Source organism: Ricinus communis, chromosome 5 (genome assembly GCF_019578655.1).
Source record: "Ricinus communis isolate WT05 ecotype wild-type chromosome 5, ASM1957865v1, whole genome shotgun sequence".
In the NCBI taxonomy this organism is placed as follows: Eukaryota; Viridiplantae; Streptophyta; class Magnoliopsida; order Malpighiales; family Euphorbiaceae; genus Ricinus; species Ricinus communis.
This window is the reverse complement of record NC_063260.1, coordinates 17999447-18025775: the sequence shown is the minus strand read 5'-3', so window position 1 is coordinate 18025775 and position 26329 is coordinate 17999447. Positions and strand designations below refer to the sequence as shown.

At 28.0% G+C, this 26329-nt stretch overlaps 1 protein-coding gene across 1 annotated transcript; it reads left to right on the top strand.

Annotated features, from left to right (window-relative positions):
• The first annotated feature begins 6780 nt into the window (after positions 1 to 6780).
• On the top strand, positions 6781 to 7468 carry LOC107262527 (small polypeptide DEVIL 3-like). The gene has a single exon (XM_015728646.3). It carries the CDS (start codon positions 6993 to 6995, stop codon positions 7143 to 7145), a length of 153 nt encoding a protein of 50 aa, XP_015584132.1. The 5' UTR covers positions 6781 to 6992; the 3' UTR covers positions 7146 to 7468.
• Positions 7469 to 26329: the final 18861 nt, after the last annotated feature.

Below are 26329 nucleotides of genomic sequence, written 5' to 3'. Positions count from 1 at the left end.
TCTCCAACACGTTCTATACAAACCCATCTTCATCTTTTTCAGAGAACATAACTTAAACCATACTCTTATCCAAAATCTTTAAATTAGAAGACTCAAAGCCTTCACGCTCTTGTTGTCCCTAATATCCAGAAGCTAAGCATCTTTATCCTTAGGCATTTTATTAAGACATTGCACAATGATCCGAACACTTTGTCGCATCTCTTCGATACGGACACAGTAACGATCATAGCGATCTCCTCTGGTTTTAAGTTTTCTGGATGCATTAATGGCATATATAAATTTGTATTTCATCAAGTACCATTGAGTAAGAGGTATAACAACCATCCAAATGAATGTATAACTAGCAACAAAAAAATAGATTTCTGTTGTTGAAGGAAAATCAGTCTTTTCTCTCAACAAATTTCACCGGCAGGAATTGCATCTTTTCCTACAAAGCTAGTTCGATGGTGGCTTTTCAATCAATTTGATCAACTGGGTATCCCAAAAATTATGAGATTTCAAGAGAAATTGTTCCATTTCATCAAACTGTAACTTTCGAAAGACTGAAATTGCAGATTCTAAAGGAAGCCCACACTAGTTTTATAGGTACTGAACTGTAAATGATGAAGAGGAAGTAATGGATAACGAAATGGAAGATAAAATCACAGATGCTGTAAAGAAACATTTTTGTATCCCTTTTCTGATCTCTTCTTCCTACGTCATCTGTATAGGTAAGGACAAGAGTAAATATATGAAGAGAGATATTTAAGCGTGGGAACTGAAGAAGTGAATAGAGAAAGAAGATAAAAGACGAAAGGAGAAGAATAATTAAAAAAATTAAAAAAAAGAAAAAAGAAAAAAAAAAGTAGAAACTGTATAAAAGAAATCAAAATAAATAAAAACAGTAAAAATGAAATAATTTAAAGGTATAATTGTAAAATATTAAAATTTACAGTAAAAATGATATTTTTGAAAAGGAAATAATTTAAAAGTAAATTGTAAAACATTAAAACTTACAGTAAAAAAGATATTTTTAAAAAGAATATTGTAAACGGTGTAATTTTCTCTTTACAAGAAATAGCTTAAATGGATCCTCTGAGACGGCCAGACTGCTGTTGGGCCTGTATATGTACTAGGAAAATTGTTGGGCCAGGGAGAGAAACTCTAGTTTGGTATCAGATTTTGTTTTCTCCATTAAATTCCACTTGTTATTGCTAAGAACATTATTTTTTACAAGACTTCTTATAGAAATATTTTAAAATTAATAAAAAATATATCGTTTCTATTGTGTAATTTTATTTTTTTTTAAAATACTGTTTTTAATTTTTTTAAAAATAGAGTATTGTTGTTTTTTAGTTATTTTTTTTAAAACAACTAAAGAAAAACCAAAACATAACAATACCATATTTTTGAAAAAAAAAATTTGAGAAACCATATTTTTTGTTATTTTTATACAATAAATATTTCTAATAAAAAATCAAAAAATATGAATATTGTTATAGTTTTTCCTATCAATAATGATGAGATATAATCCTTTTGATATGACCAGCTTACGAGTGTCGGCGTAAATATTTTTATTTGGATATTTTATTTGAGCTACTAATAATTTTAATTTCTTTTAAGAATTGATTAAAACTTTAACATATGGGCCATACTCATGGATAACAATTATTTTTGTATTAAGATAAAAAACCAAGAGTAAGGAATTATGTATATTTATTATATATTCGAAAAATGAGTTATAAAGTTTTATTTTTATGGCTCAATTCTTTTATATGTATTTTATAACCTAAAATCTAATTCTATTTATTTATACGATTTATTTTGAAACTGCATTATTATATTTTTTTATAAACTATTGATATCATATTGATATATTTTATTTCTATTTATCTTTTTAGTGTCATAGCAATCCAAATAGTTGATATAAACAAAAATATTATGTTTCTTAATGATCTTAAATGATTCTTTTATATTTTAAAATATTGTAATATATTTTTTTAAATATACTTTTTTATTATCACTAGAATACACTAGCTATTATAGAAAAATGTACTATTTTTCAATTCATAGATATTAAATATAAAGATATAAAATAAAAATGAATGGTTTAACAATAATACAAACTGAATAATATTTTTTAATATTTTTATGTATATATTTAATATATTGTTTTATAAGAAATTTAAAAAAATTTAAATACTATATAAATAAATAAAAATAAAAATATCGTAAAAACAAAATTTTAGTAAAAAGCTGCAAAAGTAACCTTTTAGAAAAGAAAAAAAAAAGAAAGTAGACCATGAAATTTATTTATTTATTTTATTTTGAAAGGATACTATAATAGTAGGATATGAGATTATGGGACGCTTGTCTAAGAAACTAGACAAAGCATATATGTATTACAATATTACACGATCACTGGCTAAGTTGGCTACTCCATATATATATATTTGTATTTCTGAGAGCTAAGTTTTTTTTAATATATCTGTTTAAGTTTTATTATATAGAATTTTTTTATATCTATATTTATTTTTGATATAATAAAATTTAAATTTATATATAATTTTATAATTTTTTCTATTAACTTATTAATTAGTAAGTTACATTTCTAATTAAATATTGACTCTAATTCTAAGAAATAATATATTAATTATATTTTAATATTGTATTGATTATAAATAATTTTTTATCAGATAATAATATTAATTTTATTTTAAGAAATATATTTATTATATATTAATATTATATTAACTAATAAATCATTTTTCTAGTTAATTAATAATTCTAGTTCTAGAAGATAATATTTTTAAATTATATTTTTAATATCCTATTCAACAATAAATTATTTTTTTAATTATATAATAAATATTTAATCGTAAAAATAGTAATATCAATTATATTTATAGTATTTGTATATATAATACTAAAATTAATTAATTAATATTTTGTAAAATATTTTTTATATTATTAGACTAACAAAATTTTAAATTTTAAAATATTAAGAAAAAATTAAAAATAATAAGTTTGCTATTATTTTCTTAAAGTTTTATAAAATGATGTTAAATATTAAATATTTTTATTAAATTATATTTATAAACTTAATTTTATAATCAAAATGATAATAACGACTGTGCAATGCATGGATAAACGACCAGTGTATATTTATTTTACCACATAAAATTCTAGTTTATGTGTAATTTTTTTATTAATTTATTAAATTTCTAATTAAATACTAATTCTGATACTAAAAAATAGCATATTAATTATATTTTAATATTATATTAAATAATAAATTAGTTTCTAATTAGATAATAATTCTAAGTTTAAAAATAATATTTAGTGTATTTTATTTTTAACACATGAAATTCTAGTTTATGTGTAATTTTATAATTTTTTTATTAATTTATTGAATTTCTAATTAAATATTAATTCTAATACTAAAAGCTAGCATATTAATTATATTTTAACATTATATTAAATAATAAATTAGTTTCTAATTAGATAATAATTCTAAGTTTAAAAATAATAGTTAGTGTGTATTTATTTTTAACACATAAAATTATAGTTTATGTGTAATTTTATAATTTTTTTATTAATTTATTGAATTTCTAATTAAATACTAATTCTGATACTAAAAACTAGCATATTAATTATATTTTAATATTATATTAAATAATAAATTAGTTTCTAATTAGATAATAATTCTAAGTTTAAAAATAATATTTTAAATATTATATTTACTAATAAATTATTTTTTTAATTATATAATAATTTATAATTCTAAAAATAGTAATATAAATTATATTAATTTATATAATATTAGAATTAATTAATAGATATTTTTAGTCAAATTCAGCATCTATAGAATGTGAATAAGATGACTTAATTCAGTGAACTATGTAGCTTGCAAATGCCAACTATACATAATCTTCGTACAATCCAAGACATAGATCCTATCATTAATTCTCTTAATGTTTATTACAGCTTTGTACATACAACCTTGTAATTTGGGAAAAACTGCAGCCACTAATTGAAGGTTATCTGGTCGAAAACATGATTGTGGTAACTTAATTCAATGAACCCTACAATATTTACACTTTTCATTGAATTGTAAGTTTTTTTTTTATTATTCACAAAAATCATGTTCAGCATACTCTAAAATTAGTTATATCAACTAAGAAATTAATTATGCATAAAAAAACCAAACTCGAGTAAAAAGACTATATTTTGATTGACAATCAATTACTTTTCAAATAAATTAATCAAGACAAAGATGCGGGAAATCTTTTTGTTAATTAATTATATATTTTTGAGGGAAAAATAATATTAAGCAACATGAGGTTGGCAAGCATATAAGCTTCCTAAAGGAAAGCACACCTAAACAAAAATCTCAGTTGTCTACTATATAAAAGACAACGACCATGTCTATCACGAGAGAATCACGTGCTAGGTATGCATGTCTTCCATACACAGTACAAGCTTGTAATTTTCTATGATTAAATGCAAAAACAAAAACAAAAAACCCAAGAAGCAGGATTTAGGATTTAGGGACAAGAACTTGGTCATTGTTTGATAATGATGTTATGGATTTTTTAACATTAGTTTAGTAAGCAAGTGTCTCTGCTTGTTTACATATATAATCTAACCACTAAAACTTACATGGAGTATGGAGTTTTTTGTTCTTAAATGGAGAATTCACTGACCCTACCCATCTGCATGGATGACTGATAATGCAAAAGATTCAAAGCCATGACAATCTTGATGGGCCAAGCATAATACCATTGGATAAGAGGGTATGATTCTTTTCTTTCTTATTTTTCTTTGCTTTAGGGTTGGACAGCTATATAATGGAACTGTTTATTGGAAATTTATGAGATTCTTTCTTTAGTGGGTCAGGTGCTACCTTATAAATTATCAAGAATAGTTGCTTGATCCAAGAAAAATCAACAACAGTTGGATGCGGATGGCTCAAATAAACCTAATTCATTGTTTCTCAAGAAAATTCAAATTAAATATTCACATAATAAAAAAATAGAAGTGATTGAAGTAATAAAAGACTCTAACAGAAAAATAATTATTTAATTAGTTATTACAGAACGATTCATTATTGGTGCTATATATTGGCACTGTTATTCTGTGATTTCATTGCGTTTTGTTTTATTTTTTCTCATATGTTAAAGCCTATTCGCTTTGGGCTGTTTAGCTCCAAATTTAACATGTGTTTTCTCCTCTTTGATTTATAAAATTTCTAATTTATATCAAAGAAAAAAAAAACTATGAACTGTGAATAAAACTTTCTTCGTCTTTGTCTTGCTAATTCATTCTTCCAAAATTGAAGAAATGAACTCACAAGACGCACAAAGTAACATGTAGTGTGTAGTATTAGCTGACATATATTGATAATGCCTTAAAAATAGTCCAATTGCATTCAGAATTAGTCCATTTGAGCTCGATGTTATACTTATAATAAAATAAAGCATGCTAACATGGTCTAGGTTAGGAGCAGCATTGCCATATATTGTCAAGAACTTTCCTAATGCCCAAAACTTAAGGAAGGACTGACTGAGTTCTCCTAGATATAAAGCTGTTTCTCTTTGCATTGCCTAATTCTTATATTCTTAGTTAAAGATAGAGTTGACTAAAAAATTAGGTGTAGATTCTCTAAATGTGGAATTAGAGGGAGCAGGACCAGAAACCCATTCGAGTAAACATTTCTTATAATTGAAATGGGAGAAGCACGAGACTAAACATGTGGGATTAAGCTTTGTTTTTCAATTTCTTGATTTAAGTTAAATAATCACTAGTTTAAACATTGTGTTGGGTACTTTAGGTTTAAAGTACAACCAGATTTTAGGGCAAATTTTTTGAGCTTCGAACATTCACTTCATAATCTTGACATGTCCCCTTGTTGCTTCTTCACTTTTAAGCTAGTACTTGTGTTTTTCTTTTTATTGGGAACATCCAATAACGTTGGAACTTAATTATCCAATTAATATAACATATACTTTGATTAGCATTCCGAAAAGTTCAGTCATCACTATATAATATAAACAATTAAACCACTCTTGTAGAATATATTTTCTAATTAAAAATATTATCTGAATATCCAAAAGGAAAAATAAAAATTTTATTTAGAAACATATTTACTTGTAAATTGTACTATATGAATATAGATTATCTTTACTTACACTACATATATACACCTTAATAAATAAAAAGTATACATATATATAAATATTTTATATTTTAATATTAAATTAATTAACATATTTAATTATTTAAATTTAATAAAAAAATATCGTATATAAGTGAGACATAGACGTAGAATAAACAAATTCTTTAAAATAGATGGACGGATGGATTGGACGGTATGAAGAATAGTTGATATATTATATAAATAGGAATGGAGACATGAAAAAAGGACATACGACAAGGATACATCACAACCTTCTTTCACCTTATTGTAAAATTTTGTCCATCAAAACACGCATATGGCACCAACTGCCCAAATATCAATGAAACTTTACCTTTATTGTTATTTATTTTCCCCCTCATGTATTATACTTTTCTTTTCCCTTCTTGTAAAAAGATTTTCAAGAAGGCGATGAGTTGCCGACCAATTGTCTTGGTAGTTGATGCCCACATAAATCATAAATGTTGGTGCAGAGGATGATGATGTGGCACTCTAAGACATGTATATATATATATATATATATATATATATATATATAGAGAGAGAGAGAGAGAGAGAGAGAGATTTAAGTTTATTTTATTTGGGAAGAGTGGTGGGGGCCTAGGGTTCATGTTCTTATTAGTTATGAGTCTTCTTAGACCACAAACCTCTCTCCTCTCCCTCTTTATAAATTGCAACTTCTTCCTCTGTCTTCTCACTTCAAACCAAAAACATTCACCACTCACTACAAAGCAAAAGAAAGAAAGATAGTGTAAACAGTACTACTAGCAAGCCCTTTTCCTGCTTCTTTCTCTTCTAAAAACATACAAGAAAGAAAATGAAAATGAAGATGAGCAGAACTAACATGGAAGATTGCTCCACCAAGAAAAGGATTTCTTGCAGAAGGCTTGGAGGTTACCTCAGACAGCAAAAAGGAAGGCTTTACATAATCAGGAGGTGTGTAGTCATGCTCCTTTGCTGGCATGACTGATTTATAATTTAATCCAAGATTTTGGAGCTTTTTCGATTCATCATCAAGATCATCATCACCAACCATGAAGCCCTTGAAAAGCAAACTATATACATATATATATATAGATTGATCTCTCTCTATATATGTACGCCATTGATGTAAGCTTGATGCATGGAGCCAGCTACTTCTTCTTCTTCTTCTTCTTCTTCTTCTTTATGTTTTAATTTATTTTACTCGAAATGTGTAAATAGAAAAGAGATGCAAATGCTAGCTAGTCAATTACTACTAATTACATCAGTTTTTTTCTTTAATTATTAATTAAGCTTTGTTCCCAATTTAAATGGTTTTTTTTTTTTCTTTTTGTTATATAAGATTATATAGCAAGTTCTGCAATTTCAAAAGTTCCTCTCTTATTAACTTCCTTGCATTATGAGTGTTTGATCAGCAGCTTTTAGTTACTTGTACAGTTAGCTAAGGGACTTAATTATTAATAATTATTTAGCTGTTTATAGACTGTTGTTTAAGATAATAATAATAATTATAGGGACCCATATGGCATGTCTCATTTGATTCATTTGTTGAATTTACTAGACACACGTGAATTTGGGTAGATAATTGATACTACTAAGTAGTTATCAACATCATTGCAACAAGGATCATTCTCAACAATCTAATATCATCATATCATGAATGCAACTTTTGTTATGGAAGACCAAAATACAGTCTTATTAGGGATATTGGAGGCCTTCGGGATCTTTCTTGGCATATATATATATATATATAGTTCATGTATAATAAAGCAAGAGAAAAATTAATGAGATCAATTGGGTGTATTCATAGGAAAATTCCAAGTGATTCAGTCTTGACTGGAGTAGGAAACCAATGAGAAATTGGAGTCCCTTTAGGAAACTATATAACCTTAATTTCTTTTTCTTTTTATGAATATCACCTTAATGAATACGGTAAAATTATGCCATTACTATACTTAAAGTTTAGCTCAAGTGATAAAATGTTTGCTTTTGGAAACGAAAGATTTCAGACTTAAATTTTCTTTTCTGCACTAGGTGTTTATTTTTATAAAAAAATGTAAAAAGATAAACCGGCCCTCTTATATAGTATGGCTGGTTGGCTCTCGTAATAAAAAAAATAATAGTGTACAATTACCAATTCTTGATTTTGATTGGTAATTGATAATGAGTATAAAATGTGGCTTTGATAAAAAAGAAAGAAGGATAAGATCATACTTTTGTATTTTAAGGAATAGTGAAAGGGTGTGTTTGAACATAATTAAGAAAGGAGATATGCACTAATTTTAGTGATGATAGTTTGGTGTCTTTTATGGATCTATTTGATATGGTGTTGTCAACTCAAAATCAAAGCTCTGAAATTGGGATTTGAAAGAATTGGTGCTAGTCACATGTCTTCTGTACTAAATATGACAGTGCAGATTTTTTTATCTCAGTTGAATGGTTACAAGAGGTCAAAAAAAATGAAAACAAAGGCAGAAAACTTTCTGTCCAATCTCTTTTAGCCTATTTGTTTTACGGACCTTTTTTACTTAATTCACAATCTTCTGCCCCTCAAACTTGCACTTTTTGGTTAGTTGAGGAATGCAATTTCTAACACTTATATACTTCTGCCGAAAAATGTAAAATTTTATTCATACTAGTTGCCCTTCTAATAGAGCTGCAAATTGGTGCCCAAATTCACTGTAATAGATCCTGTCTTCCTTCTTGGGATGTTGATCCCCGCCCGATCTGTATGATGGAATGTGTTCGGATTTCGAACATTCCTTACCTTTTTGTTTGGAAAGGGAAAAATAAGAGAAAAATTGAGTAGAGAAAGGAAAAGAAAATACACATATTTTTATTAAATATTCTCCCTGCAAATTAAAGAGAAAGTAGGAAGACAAAAAAAAAATTATATTAGTTAAAGTATAATTTAGATTCAAAATCTATTATTAGTAGTATTAGGAGAGTGAAAACATGAGATTAGAGTTCACTAGGGGCATCCAAAGTTCCTTTAGATTGGTAATTTGTTGTCACTTATCACCCTTGTCAGACAACTGAACCCAATTATTACGAAGGAATAAAATTAAAGTAATGTTAACAGATACATTGAAAGGCAAATATATATACATAAAATAATGTCATCTTATTTTTTTTAATTATTTTGTGTGCATGAATTTAATTTAGAAGAGTAGACAAGAGAAATCGGTCATCAAGTCATCACACAATTCAAATGTCGATGGAGTGTAGATATTTTAAGGCAAGGTGTGGGTAACATGTCCTTGTATATATTCATGTTTGATAATTTTCTTTTCGGAAGGGATCAATAAGTGGATATTATAACTTGGCAGATTTAGATCTTGTCAAATTTTCATTAACATCAGTTGAATTATGTAAGAATTATCAGAGGCAAGTGGCAACCATGGCTACCTCATCTCTCCTCTCCTCTCCTAATATTTTCTTGGATTTCCACCATTTTGGACCATGTTGTCTCTACTTCTTCACTCTCATATCTTTTTTCCCCCTTAGATTTTAATACATTAGTTGGAATAGATCGCTCTCGTGTCTTTACTTGTAGGGTTAGGATTCTCTCAAGTTAATTCAAACATGACGAATTATATTTGTTTAACCTTATACTTTAACATTTTCAAAATGAAAGATTTAGATCTTGATATAGATTTAGGTTTTTTTAAAAAAATATTCATGGAAGCCCAATAAATCGTAGATTACACAATATGGAATAGTCATATCTTTACATTCATTATAAAAATGAAAACTCATCTAATGTAGAGGAGAGAACTCAAAACTCAAAATCTTTCATTCTGGAATAATAGTAATTACTATTTGAGTTGCACCTCAAGTGTAAAGTGACTCTTTTTTTAAGGTTATGTTAAGAAGCAGAATTAATAAAATTAGAATTGTGTATTTTCAACATAATCTTACTTCAAACAGTGAAACTTCTATTATTGCAATTAGAATGGTCAAAAGAAAGTAAAGAATATATAATTTGTGGAGTATTCTTTTCATGTAGTTGGTAGTTATACTTTTCCATTTAGTAAATGTTGAAAGAAAAAAAAATGCGCTCAATATAAAGTATAGGGTAATACCAATTACCTCTTAGCTATCAGAAAGTAATAAATCAAACTTTGTTCTACATATTTATGGAATACAATAAAGACAAAAGCACAAAATAAGTTAATTTTTTTAGTATTTCATCAAGGGGTGGAGAAGGTTACAAGAATTTATCCATAATTCAAACTCACAGTCTAAATGACACATGTAGGAATTGATATTTTTCAGGGTGAGCTTTTTTTGTTTTAGGGTTTAGGGTTTATTTATTTTTATTTTATGTTTTCTCCATAGGGACGTAATTCAACAAATATGTTGGCAGGTTTTTAGAAATATGTGAATAAAAATGTAGAATGATGAACTTTACAATCACAATCTCGATCTAATTATAAGGAAAAAGAAATGGGTGCGAAGGAGTACATATAATTCTAAGAAAACAAATGATGTCTTCTCTAGTCTGTCTCTCATGAATCTCAGTATCTTATGTTAGCCCTCCTTTTTCTAAAGCAAATGAGGAAATAAAATGTCCATTTATTTCTCCTCCCTTACCTTCATTCACTTCTTCATAGTACTCTCTCTTTTGGTATTTCAAAATGGGATTGTGGTTAATGATTTATCATTGAAAAAGATAACTGTCTTAAAATCTTTACTTTACGAAGCAAAAGGCAAATAATTGTTTATGTTTTGGCTATATATGAAGCCATCTTAATTATGTCCTTCAGGTGTGCTTTATTATCAGTACATCTATGCTTTTCCTGGAAAATATAATTGCATCTATGTTATAGCAAAACAAATAAGAAACAAGAATTCAAATGTATGCATTGACAGTGAATTCACTCCACTACTTTCATAAGATATTCCTTGAAAGCATGAACAACAATAATGAAAAAAAAAAGAATTTACATGTGCATTTCTATGTATATATATTCAGGCAAGCTTATACTTATGGTATGCAAAGAAAGGAGGAGGAGCAGCAGCATAATGTTGAGACTGTATAGACAAGATATTTTTGGAGCCAAATTAATATCTAAACCTTTAGAGGTGTTGCTGAATTGTCTCAATGGATGCATGGTCTGGGAAGCTCCAATTCTCTTTTCTTTTCGACCTTTTATTCTGCTGCTAGTATGGATATTTTGTAACATTATTATTTATCCATAGCAAATTAAAGGGAAAAAGCATGCCATGCAGAACCTGGGATCACTGCACAAAGCAAGGACTTTTAGATGGAAATGAGTGACAAGAACCTCAAAAGTGGGTCTCCACTCTGTTGTCTCCTTAGGTTTGGTTGCAGCTTGCTTTAAAAAATATTCACCAGGAAAAGATGCATAATAAATACATATTCACTTTCATTATATAATAATAACGAGTAAGCATTTAATTAATCCAACCTGTAAAGGAACTAAAAAGATAAAAACCAACTTCAAATAATGTATTTGGACGTGGCTGTTCTAACTCTTGAATAGAATGTATGAAAAGTTATGCATGATAAAATATTTTCGTCCCTAAATGAGTGATTTAGTGGTCGATTGTAAGGCTTGTCGACGGAGATTTTCTATCACTAAACTCTATTTATCTGACCAACTGATTGCCCCAATCTTTTCTTTCCAAACATGTAATCATAAAGTAAGACCACTATAAGAGTGAATGTTAAAAAAAAAAAAAAAAAACAGAAAGGAAAGGAAACTTAAATTGTCTACTTTCCCTTCGAATTTCCTTCTTCCTAGTACTTCTTTTCTTTTTTGTTTCAAAAGGGGATTGTAGTGAACGGAATCCTCAAGAAAACTGTAGTATTATCTTCATTTGTGAAGCAAAAGGCAAATAACTGTTTATGTTTTGGCTATATGAAGCAACCCTATGTCCTTCAGGTATGCTTTATTATCGTTACATCTATGTCACAGCAAGATAAACGTCCATATACCTGGAAACAAAAGACAAATACCCAAATGTATATGCATTTCACTCCACTACTTTCACAAGATATTTGTTGACAGCATGAAAAACAAATAATTATCTTTTATATATATATTCAAGCAAGCTACTTATGGTATGTAAAGAAAGGAGGATGAAGAATGTTGGCCTTGTATAGACAAGATATTTTTGGAGCCAACTTAATATCTAAAACTTAAGAGGTTTTCTTGAAATGGATGCATGGTCAGGGAAGCTCTATTTTCTTTTTTCTTTTCTTTTCGACCTCTTGTTCTGCTCCTAGTTTTTTTTGTTTCATTATTAATTATTTACGCGTAGGAAATTAAAGGGAAAGGGCATACCCATGCAGAACCTGGGATCACTGGACAAAGCAAAAGACTTTTTAGGTGGAAATAAGTGACAAAAACCTCAAAAGTGGGTCTCCTCCACTCTATTGTTTTCTTTCTTGTTTGCTTACAGCTTGCTTTTAATTTGTTCAGAAAGAATATTGAAAAATCATTCAATAGAAACAAAAAAAAAAAACATGCTTAACTGAATAGATTTTCGTTGTATACTAATAAGCATTTGATTAATACCAACTAGTGTGGTAGTCTAGTTGTTGGATGGCTTTCACCATTAAGCTTAAGGATTTGGATTGGAATTTTGGAGGGACAGTTTCTTGATGGTATGTTGTTAACAGTGCTTAGATCCTTACTTTAGTAGGATATCTCTATCTGACCTCACAATTAAATGTTATATTGCCTAAAATAGAGATAAGTTAATAAGATTTTATTTGATATGTTTTAAATTATTTTAAATTATTAAATTAAAAAGAATTGATTCTGCGGATGAAGAGTTTGAATCATATTCTACGAACGGAGAAAAATTCATATCATCGTGTTGAACAATCTTTTAATTGTTAAAAAATAATAATAATAATAATAATAATAATAAGCATCTGATTAATTTACCTTATTAAAGAAACTAAAGAAAATAACAATTTCTTACTATGCATTTGGACGTCGCTGTCTTACTCATGTATGTCTGATGCATGTATATGTATGTATGTACATATACATAATACTCATACATACATATATATGAGCGTATGAGCACTTAATCAAATGAGTGTACAAATAATTAGACAATTATAATCCGTTAAGGATTGAGTTAAATAGAAATGTGGACAATTGTGTCAAAGGTAGCAATTCCATTTGTTTGTTTCTATTCGTAATTAAAGAGGGTGAGATTGATAGTAGACAAAAAGTTTGATTGGTCAAATGGGCAGATTTATCATACCCACGTGCACCTCCCTGATCCTATGGCCCCACGTCCCACCACAGCTGTCTGCTGTCTGATTCTTTTCTTTTTTAATCAAGAACCTTGGACCCACTTGGTTGTGTGGTGGGACCAGTGGGCTTGCTTATTGCTGTGGGTCCTCACCCTCACCTGCGCCATAATCATGCACACACATCACCTACATTATAGGCTTATGCTTCCCCGTTATGGTGGCACTTCCTCAATTTCATCTAAACATTCGTGGAAATTGGAAATGTATTTTGATAAATTATAAAGTTATTACTAAAATATTTTTTTATTATGTCTTATTTTTTATTTTTTAATTATAATTTTATTAAAAGTTCATTATTATGTTTTTTATTTTAATTTCTATCATTTATTTTATTTTATATTTTTATTATATAATACTAAATTTATTTTTTAATAATATATTAGTATTTTTATAAAAAATATTATATAATAAAGTAATTAATTAATATAATTAAAAATAAAATATAAAAGAATAACTTTATGTTTTCAAAAAAATAAGTAATTCTAAATTTTTTTCTTTAAACATTAACAATATAATTTAAATTTATAAAATGAGATATGGATTCATAGTTTGTAATTATAGATTCATATATCTAAAGTTTATAGATTATAAGCTAAAAATTATATTTAATAAATAATTAGTAAAAATTAATAAATAAACACTTTATATTTAATGAATCTTATACTGATAATAGATGAATATACAATTTGTAAGTAATGAATATAAAATTTATGTTTAATACAACTGACACTAATAATATATAAATATATATTAATAATAAATGAATATACACTTTATAAATAATAAATAACATATCTATATATTAAGAGCAAATTTATAAATAAAAGTTAATTAATATATATTTTATATTTAATAAATCTTACACTAATAATAGACGAACATATACAATTTACAAACAATGAATCTAAGATTTATACTTAATAAATCTGACACTAATAATAGATGAATGTATACTTTATAAGTGATGAATCTAAAACTCATGCTTAATGAACCTGATACTAATAATAAATAAATATATACTTTATAAGTAATAAATATATCGTATGTACATAAACAAATTAGTATTTATAAAAACAACAGAATCATTATCTACAAACTATAAATTCATCAAACGTATATTTAAGATTCATTTAATATAATACATACATTAATATTCATAAAAGAGCCATTTGGTTTTAATTAGCTATTTATTCCTTATAATTAAACATATTAAATATTTTTTAATCTAAATGAAATATTAAAAAATACTAGTTAGTATAGAATAGAACATGTAATTATTAATAAAATTTAAAATAAGAAAATAATTAATACTTAATAAAAATAAAATTATTTTAAAAATTTAATACTTAATAAAATTATTAATTTACTAAATATCAAATATAAAAATTATGTTCTAATTTTTATAATTAATTAGTTTGTGATATGACTATTTTATTATTTAAAAGGTTATACAAAAGAAGAAAAAAATGAGATACAATTAAAAAAATAACTAAATAAATTCTTGAAAATAAAAATTATACACAGGTAAGATGATCTAAGTTCATAGTGCTATATGGAACTGGATCCATGATATAATTTACCCAATTGATTCAGTGGTATAAAACATCATTGTTATGAATATTTTGAACTATTAAATTTATTAAACTTAATTACAATTATTGAATAAAAAACTTACTAATAGAATAATACATTGTTCTACTTGTCAATTATAGATAATATAAATAAAAATTTAAGTAATGTAACACCCGGAATTTTTTTTTATATATTTAATAATGAGTTTTTTATTTAAGTTAATTTTAGCTTTATTTTTAATGGGTTTAATTTGAAATGATTTAATGAAAAATTTAATATTAATCAAATAAATGAGTTATTTTCTATACCCAATTAGTTTGAAATTTTAAGAAATTATTCAAGTAAATTATTTGAGAAATGATTATATTTTGGTTATTCAAAATTTTTCCAAATGCATATTTATATAAGTAAATTTATATATTGGAAAATTATGGTAGAATTGTAAAGGATGTTTTTATAAAAGAATTTTGGGAAAATTGGTATTATAATTGATTAGTAGTATTAAATTTTAAGTTGGAATTTGATTATTTAATTTAATTGTGTGTTAGGACTAAATTGGAAATTTATTTTGGAATAAGGATTGAAAGTATAATGTTATTTTTATGGGGTTTTAATGGAAATTTGTGAGCTTGGTATTTTTAAAAATAAATATGTCGGTCAGGGGTATTTTTGTAATTTTGTATTTTCAATAATTCGGATTTGGCCCAAATTAAATAGTTAGGGGCTTAATTGAAAGGCTAAAAAGAAGTTTGGGGGTCAAATTGGAATTCTGCAGGATGAAATTGTAAGTAATTAAGAAAGTTGAGGGACCAAATTGTAATAAGGAAAAGTTCAGGGGTCAAATGTCGATATTGAAAGAAATGGAATCGGGGAGAGAGAAAGGAGATCGGGAGAGAGAGAGAGGGCGATGGCCGAAGAAGAAGGGAAGGAAGGCGGCCGAGGCGTCCGGCGAGAATCGCGCGTGTGGCGGCTTCATTTCCGGCGTTGTTGGCCGAGTTGGGTGGCGATCGGCTCTCTCGGCGAGAGCTTTCTTTAGCGGCGACGCCTGTGGTGGCCGGGAGACGGAAGATCCGGTGGAGAGATAATGGTGGCGGTACGGGCGTTTTTGGGCTTTTCCGGCCGAGCTCCGGCCGGAGGATGGATGATCGGAGGACATATCCCGACTCTCCTGCCTTTCAAGCTTCGCGATGGCAACTGGTTTCGTGGCGATCGGGCTTCGTTGGCAAATCGACGGTCGAGATTGTCCGCAAATCTCTCCGGATGATCGGGTGTCGGATCGGAAAATCGGAAGCGGGAATCATCGTCAGTAGCGTCGTTGTGAGTTCGATGGTGTGTTCGGATTGTCGATCGGACTCCGGTAGTCGACCGAGCGATCGAGCGTCTCGGTAATTATCTTTGGCCCGTTAATTTTAGAAATTCTTGGTTTAATTGTGTCTATTGGATTATATTGAGTATTTGATGATTTTTGTGAGTAAAAATAATTGTCATCAGTTTACGCCTCGTATTTTGTCTTTGTGTGAGGTCGGGAAATAGTGAAGTTTGGGGACCCGACTCCTATTGTTTGAATCGTTAAGTATTTGGAGTGTTTTTCTGGCAGGTCCTGGACCCGTTTTTACGGGGGGTAATGTTCGTGTTGTAGGGGAGGTTCTGCCGAATTTTGGTAGTTCCCGAGTCGAGATTCTTAGGCAGTCGATCCGGGAGTCTAGACCTAGGATTAATGATGGATTGTCTCAGGGTATTGATAAATTGTTTTCCGTGATTAGATTGTCAGTTCGTTCGGCTCGCTCCTACCGAGGCACCGGAGCAGAGCTAGGAGGTCTCCAATTCAGTGAGTTAAAGTCATTTAATCATTGCACTATTGCTAAGTCTGATTTTAATATGCTATTTTGGAAGTTTATGTTTAACATGGTTACTAATATCTCAATGTAATTAATTTTACTGGATTACTAATTATTGAAGATAATATGAGTATTATTATAGTAATGTTATAATAATTCCAAATATCATCAGTTTTCCACCTGAGCTGCCTGATGTTTTACTCTTAATTGTTAATCATTAATTTGATATGGTTGAATGACTTCATTATACAATGATATTTATTAAATGGATGATTGTGTCTTGGGAAATGTGGCTTGTAGAACATGCCTTTGATGGGTTACATCGGGTAGCGTCTTAATGATCATGGACATAAGGTTATTATGGATTTGTTTGCCCTAATCGAGCATTGCTCTCTGGGTTGAGTTCAGTTGATTGCCGGAGTTAAGGTCCCTGATCGAGCGATGCTCTCTGGGCGCCGGCTTATTTGGAATTCAAGTGTTCAGGCTGGAGGTAAGGACCCTGATCGTGCTTGCTCTCTGGGGCGCGGACTGTTGGATTAAGAGAGCCGAAAGGCTACTAGAATTTGGGGTTTAGGGTTCTACCGAGCCACTCGTCCCGTAAAAGTAAATATATATTTTTATTTATTTATTTATTATGGTATTTGATTATAATGTGATTTGTATTTACGTGCATGGTTGATATTTTGATTCGAATGATTAATATTTTATGTGAAGGAAATAATAGGGTATGATTATAGTATGGTTTGATATCTGATTTGAATAATCTATGTTTTTCCGAGAAGAAGCAATAGTCCCTAGATTATTTGATTTTAACTCACTCTAGACCGAGTCTCCATTTATATTTTTTCGGATTCGTGATCGCTAGTTCTCCTGCGACTCTTATTCAAGAATCCGACTCCTTCATCATCGGGTGATGTATTTGATTTGGTATGTAAATTGGTAAATCTTAGATTCTCCGTGAGTAGTAATAGTAAATGTATCGATTTGTAAATTTTCCGAGCTTCCGGGTCTCGCCTAGTTTTTCTGGCAGACCGAAGTATTTATGTAGAATGTAGCTATTAAGATAATTTCTGGTTTTAATAATATTAATTTGAGATGAGGTTTGTTTAAATCAGTGAGTGTCAGGCTTACTACGGGTTTCGGTGGCCTTAAGCCTACCCATTCCCTAGTGCCGGTCACGGGCCCACGGGTGGGGTCGTGACAAGTAATCTTATAATTTGTTCCATCGATCATGTAAATTTTTTTTAAAAATATCAATTTCATTTTTTATTAAAAGTAAAATTTTTATAACATTGATATCACAAATAATTGTAATAACCCAGAACCAGATCACATGAGATATTGTTTGTGGAGGTGAGTTTTGTCCTTTTGTGGGTTCGAGAACTTCCAGGAAGTCCCCCATCCTAAAATTTCTCTAAATCAAGCACGTTTAATTTTGGAGTTTCTACGATTCCACAGCCAAACAACCAAAAAATATTTTATGTGATTATTTCCAACTCTTTATATATATGTTATCAACCGTTCCCCACCCCACTTCAATGTGCAATTCGATTTATTCATGTACCCCCGTACCTTAGAGTGTTGTCATCCTAGAAGCCTGCTAGAAGCCGCTCTTTGTTCAGGCATTTTATCTTTACTCTGACGTCCACTTTCCGCCATCGTCGAACCGCTTCTTTAGGCCAGGCTATCACAATAATAATCCAACATAAAATTAAAATTTTTATAACACTTATGTTATAAATAATAACCCAACATATATATATCATTTATGAGAGAATTAAAAAAATTGAATGAAAGATAAAAGATTTAGTTTGTGATCTATATTATCAAAATTTAATATTTCCAATATAATTAAAAGAATGAAAATGCAAAGCCATGTAAATGTAATGTGAAGGGTTATTTGTAAGCCGAACTTACGAATCATGAGCTACACTCAATTAAAAGTGTTCATGACTCTCGTTTTGACTGTTCCTTTCTTATAGCTATCCTATTGTTCTAATCACTTCTCACTATAAAGAAAAAATTGAAATAGTTTATCAATAAAAATGGTGTCTAAATAAGTATTAAATGTGAATAAAGATGATTTTGTTATAGCTAAAATATCAGTTGCCAAATAAGGTAACAACAAAAAATTATTGTGGCGTTCAACTAGCGACTATATTATATGATTTATGAATAATGATTACATGTTATGATTGTTATTTTATTCCATTATGTTGCTAATTGAAAATAATGAGAGAATTGGCATAATTGTTGGTATGACCAATAATGCTTTCATATTCAAAGAAAAATAAATAAAAAGATAGTAGTATTGGTATGTTTGTTGATGTGTCTAAATTAGTACTCGCAAGTGTACGAATCGAATAATAGTTCGGGCAAGTACATCATGAGGTCGATCTCACAAGGAATTGTAGAGTATATATTATAAATACCAACTATCACACAAAATACTAAAAATAAATTTAAACACTCTAAGCCAATGTTTTGAGAATGATCTTAAGTGTTATAAAAGAAATTAAATAACTAGAAAATAAATATGCAGCTAGAATGAGTAATGTGAACTATATGATAAAATTGCATTTAGTCTAGCTTATACTTAGTAATTCTCGTATTTCCCTTAAGTCCAAATCTAACAAATGAGATGGTGATGTGCCTTTTTTCCTAAGTCACTCAATCTAATGATGCAACTTAGGTTTCTTATACTAACAGAGATTAAAGTAAAGATGATGTTTCTAATACTTTTAACTTAAATATTTTCATAACAAATATTACTACTAAATTGATATGATGGTCAACCAATAATAATATATGAAACTAATGCACATATAAAGGTAAAGAAATCATTCATTAAATTCATAATATATAAGGTTTATACATAAGTAAAAAGTCAAACTAAACACTTATGGAACTTAGCCTATCATACTTAATCCAATGATCATTATAATTAAATAGAAAGACATAAGATACATAAAACAGAAGATTAAAACTCTCTCAAAGTTCAAAAGTCCTTCAAGGAATGAAGAAGATTGATCCTCTTTCTCCACGTCTTTAAAAAGCTTCTTGATTTTTAAAAGAATGATGCAACAAAACTTATCTAGATGTGGAAAATGATGAACTATAGAAATTTTGCAAAGAATAGTAGAAACCTTTTTCAAGAGAGAATAGCAGTCCCAGAAGCTCATTTTTTTAATTAACCTCTACTTCTTATAGAGATCCCCTTGTTAGAGTTCTTCTCTTAGCATATAACTACTATAGTTATCTCTTATAGTCCTAAACAAAGCAAACAACTTAAAATATAATTATCCATTAATTACATCATAATTACTTAATCCCTTTTTCTTGGGCCTTAATGAATTCGACTAGGCCCAAGCTATTGATAGCTCACGTGTCTGATTTCCGAGTCTTTTACAACCGCAGTCCAATTAAAGCCCATTAGTGCATTTTTAGCTCAAATTCTTCTCTTTGGCAATTATTTTCTGAATTTAGACAAGAAAACTAAAGTGAGGTAAAAACATATATTTTAACCATATTATATATAGAAATATATCATTAAAGTTCTAAAATACCATTAAATATTTATATATAATTTAGACCGATCATCTATCTATTCATAATCTATAAAAGCACAATGATATCTTTATAATTTATTGGTAATTACTAATTTTATTCTATCATAATTTTAAATGTAATCAATTTAATTTTTTAATCTAATAGAACTAATTAGTGATTAATCTCTCAATAAAATTAATTAGTGATTCAATACCAATCTTTATAAAGAATTGAAGACAATAAGTCAAAAAATAAAAATATATAATGCTTTTAATTTTATATGTTTTATTGATATTATTATAATATTTTATTATATAATTATTATAAGTGAATTTTTTCATGTAGTCAATATATATTTATATATTTTCATGATTTTTATTATAGATAAAAAATATTTATAAAAAATACTGTTAATAAATATTATATTATATATTAATTTATTAAAATTATAATTATAATTTTTATTATAATAATTTACGCACGTGTGAGAAACAATTTATACAGGTGGGAACATGTTGAGGGCAAAGAAAGGGGTGACCATAGGATTAGTTAGATGGGAGTATGGTGGGAATAAGGTCCTTTAGTCTTGGCATATATTAGAGTCACATGAATGGTAATGATGCTATTCTTGACGGATTTTGAATGATTCCAAGTTTATTAATAATGAAGCAGCAGAGTGGTATAAGTATGTGAGAATTCGCTGTTCATATAATCTCAAGTACCCACTTACTGTTCAAGAAACAATGCACCTTTGACTGGTTGCTCATTCTTCTTCTTCTTCTTCTACTACTTCTTTAAGGTATTAAAAAGCTTATTCAATGTCAATTCATAGATTGCTGTTCATTGAATCCACCATTTCATTGTCTTCTTTCCTTGTAAAGGAGCTATCAATTATAAAGCATTTCTTTTTATGATTGATCGAAATCAATCTCCCCATTTATATTTCAGATTATTTACTCCATAGTTTTTATTTATATTCTTTTTATAAGATATTAAACATTTTATCCAAATTTCAACACCTGATTTCTTACATTATAAAATAAAGCTTATTTATACCTGTTATTTATAATTAATAATATCACTTGTCTAATGCTAGAGATAAATCAAATAACATTATATAAATTATAAATATAATTTTAACTTAAAAGTATAAATGCTAATCTATTAATTTCTAAAATTTTAATTTTTTTTACATGTATGCTTAATTTTTTATACATAGAATTTTTATTTCGATATGTGTACTATTTTTGACACATTTGATTGAAGCTTATGTGTATTTTTGTAATTTTTTCTATTAATTTATTGACTAATAAGTTATATTCCTAATCAAACACTCATTCTAATCCTAAAAAATAACATATTAATAGTAAATTAATTATCTAATTAAATAATGATTAGTTTTCTAATTAGATAATGAATATTCTAAAAAATATCATATACCAATTATATTTTAATAGTATATTAACTAATAAATTAGTTTTCTAATTATAGAAAATAATATTTTTAAATATTATATTTACTAATAAATTAATTTTTAATTATAAAATAATTTCTAATTAGGAAAAATAGTAATATCAATCATATTTATAATTTATATGATATTAGAATTAATATATAAATATTTTAATATAATTTTTATATTATTTCACTAATAAATTTTAAAAAATAAAAATATCTAAAAATAATTAATTTACTATTATTTTTTAAAATATTATAAGTCAATAATAAATATTAAAAAATTATCCCAAAGCACGTGTCTAGTTTATTGATACTTTTCAAAAAATTTATTTGAATGCATTTAATTTTTTATTTACCGATAAATTATATTTATAAATTTAATTTTATAATTAAAATAATAATAATTATTATACAGCATACAGCTAAATTACTAATAATATTTATTATTTTAAATATTTATTACTGATATTATTTGAAAAAAAATAGAGTCTTCGCTCGACTTGTAAGGAAGGTTGGTGGCATTTTCTTTTAAGATTAATGGGTATAGAAGTAAAATCGGATACTTATGAGCGGGACCCACATGTATCGAAGGCAGTGTTTCTTTGGATGTGAGATACACTGCCACCCCTTCATACGCACCATTTACGAGTCCAAAGGTGCAGGGTAGTAATTTTGCTGTAGTGTTTGTGTGAACACATTTTGAAGTTTGACTTGGATTTTTGGGGGTTCCTACTTAGCTAGAGAATTTTAAATTGGTAAATCAATTTGGTGAAATTGATTGAGAAAACGCTTTTCTTTAATTGTATTAGGATAGATCGGTAATAATTGTATTTTTATACCTTTATAAGCTGAAATTGAAATTGACTTAGATTGGTTAGAAATCATTTTATATTGAGGACTACTAATATACATATGCTTTCAAGATTTAAAAAGAAGAAAAAAGGAAAAAAATTAATGATTTTGTATTACTACTATATACATATCCCTTCTCTGTGTTGCAAAATTATATAATATTTTATATATAGTTTCGAAATTAATTTAACTAATTAAATTGGAATACATTATCTAAAATTTTTCTAATATAATTTTATATTTAAAATTTAAATTTGAAATCTTAATCAAATTATTTTTTTATTTCATCTAAAATTATTAAACTAAAAAAAATTATTGTCATCGCATCCATAGACTGGTATTATTCACACATATATAAATATTAATGATTGTGGTGAAATGTAAAAATTGTGACTCTTGGGCCCGTCAAAAGATGAGACTCAGAATACCCAGATGTATATGGGCCATAAAGCATGAGCTTGGAGGTCTTCAAATATAAAAAGTAAACCCACATTTAGCATAAAGGGTAAAAGCCTGTTTTCATTGTTATATACCAAAAAAAAGGTATGGATTTGGAAACGTCCTTTGCTATATTTGACAATTGCCTGCTTGAGTTGATTTTTGACAGGTGCACTTCCCAAACAATAGATGAGAAGGGAATTTTGATTAGAAGAATTTTGCGGAGACGTGTGTTCCCCAAATTTCCACACCAACTCTGAAAAAGAAACACCAATGCTTGTAGCTAAAGTTAGTTTTACAAGAAAGAGTCTGCAAATTTTCAGTAGCATGGAATCAAGAAAATATATGCCTCTATAAGAATCCAACAAGGTACTAGAGTTGATGTACTTGACACCATGGAGTAGGTTTGAATATGATATGATGCTTCTAGCATTATAGATGCCATAATCCTTCCTTTTGAAAATGGAAGTAAATACACACATTTGATAAAATAACTAGCTGAATAATTAAAAAAGATTCATAAAACTAAGTAATTTTTTTAAGAAACCAAATTAAGAAACACAATTAATAATTTTTAAATTTATATAAACTAACAAAAATAAATATAAATAAAACTAAAAACACACTAAAAAATGTATCATGTTGATGCTTAACAGCTTTAAACATAACATAAATCTAACTGACAGCATCAAAATATAAATCTTTTCTCTATGCACCCATAGTAAAAAGCTCCCAAAAGAAATCTATCTGGTATACCTTCTAACGACGTCTCTATATCGAGTATTGTCCTAACAATAATATATAATTATTTTAACACCCAATAACCAAAGTATAATCGGTATATGCCAAAAAATAGTATATATTTTAATATATCCATTTATCTAGCTATAATAAAATTATTTTTAAATGTCAAAACGTATAAAAATATAATTTTATATTCTTGAGTTTCATAGAAAATAATAAAAATCTAGTTATCATTAAAATAAATAATTTTCAATAAAAGCATTTCAAGAAATCATGAGTATATAAAATAATAAACTAAAAAAATATTATGTTATAAAGTATGCAGAGCGCATAAACTGACTATACATTTCACTTAATTCATATATAAACATAATTTAGAATAAAAATTTTAATTTTATTTCTGAATAATCTTTATATAATGTCTAACATCTAATATATAATTGCAAAACTTATTTTTATAATGATCATGTTAGTTCTTTTTAATGTTCCATTCAGTTAATGTTACTGAAAGTTCAATAGCATCTCCTCTATAGTTCGAACTAATTTTTTTCATAAAGACTGGAGGTTTGTGGATTCTTAGGCTTGGCTCCAAGTGATATGCGACCTTATCACTATGTCGAGAAACTACTCCTCGTACTAGGCTCTTTCCAAAAAAAAAAAAAGTTCAATTGAAGGCCCGGAATGAATATAATGACTATGTGACCATCAAAAAAATAGAGTCGCCATTTAAAATATAAGGAAGGTCAAGGATGGATAACTTTGTATTCCTTGTAGAGAATTTAAGATTCCCTCTCCCTAGCATTAGAAATTTTGTTTCAGAAAATTAGATACGAATAGGAAAGGTGTTAGGCGCCTCTATTCGTCTAGGCATGAGCTTAGCTTCCACTAGAGCGAATAAGTCTTTATTAAACTTAATAAATTCTTCTTAATCTAGTCCCTTATACTCATTTTATCTAAATCAAATATTTTTTTTTTATCTTGTTTAGACATGGGAGATGAGAAAAGTATGTTCTATCCTAAATAGCTACTATTTAAAAAGAAGTACTTTGATACCTTAGATTTTATCTTCACATTTGAGGTGATCAAGTAAGAACTTGTTTTATTATCTAAATTAGGTACCAAGTTTATTTTGACATTTGAGATTAATAATAAATGGGATGGCGTAAGAGAGCTTACATTGGTAAGCTTGTTCATTTTAGAGTAAGTAAGTGAGGTGATCACTCATTAATCCTAAGTTCATTTTAATCTTGTAAACATGTGATGTGAAAGACTAAGGCAACAAAAAGGAGGGAGGAAAAAGGAAATTCAGAAAGAGATTAAGGAATACGAGACACATAAGAGTAATTGTCACGACCCGATTTGTGGGCCCATAACCGGCACTAGGAAATGGGTAGGCTTAAGGCCACTGAATCCCGTAGTAAGCCTTACAAACTGATAATTCAATAAAGTGCTTATGAAAATATATAATTAATCAAGACTGACATGCCACACACCGATATAACTGATCTTTGATAATATTTCACGTCTATAATGGACCAGAACAATCATGATAAATCAAAAGTATTACTGTGCAAGGTCTAGAATGTAAAATAATATAAAATATGAAAGTACAAATTATTTATATTAAGCCCTATGAAGAAAGAAGTCGGGCTGTCAAGATGCAGGATGGCGAAGAACTCTAACTGTCACCTAAAAAAAATAAATTTGAGATTGTCAATCTCGAGAGTGAGTTAAAATTAAATAATCCTGTAGCTAATGCAGTCTCCTCATTAAAATAATATTTATTAACCCAGTATATCATGCCATCGTATATTACGTACGAGTCACACCATAATTTAGAAAAAAAGAAACATTTTAGGACTTATGGAACGAGTGGCTCAGCAGAACCCTAACCCAAAACACTAGAGGCCCTTTAGCTCTCTTATTCCAATAGGTCTGGCGTTTAGAGAGCGAAGCTCAACCATGATCCTTATGTCACGACCCGATCTGTGGGTCCGTGACCGGTACTAGGGAATGGGTAAGCTTAAGGCTACCGAATCCTGTAGTAAGCCTTATTATTCACTAACTCAATCAAATTGGAACTCGGACTCAATCCAAAGCACTGATTCATAATTAACTTTGACATCAAATTCTACATATTTAATTCGGTCTGCCAGCATAATTAGGCAAGACCTGAAATTAAATAAAATTACAAACTGAATTTGTACTGCGGAGAATCTAGAATTTTAAAAGTTAACATACCAATGAATGCAGTTACATCTAACCCGAGAATGAAGGAGGCGGGCCGCTAGATAAAAAAACTCTAGAAAACTAACCACACTTGAAACACAGTGAAATTGAGACTGCCAGTCTTGAGAGTGAGTTAAAATCATATATCCCAAAATGAAATATATAAAACTTCAATAAAACATTTGTTTA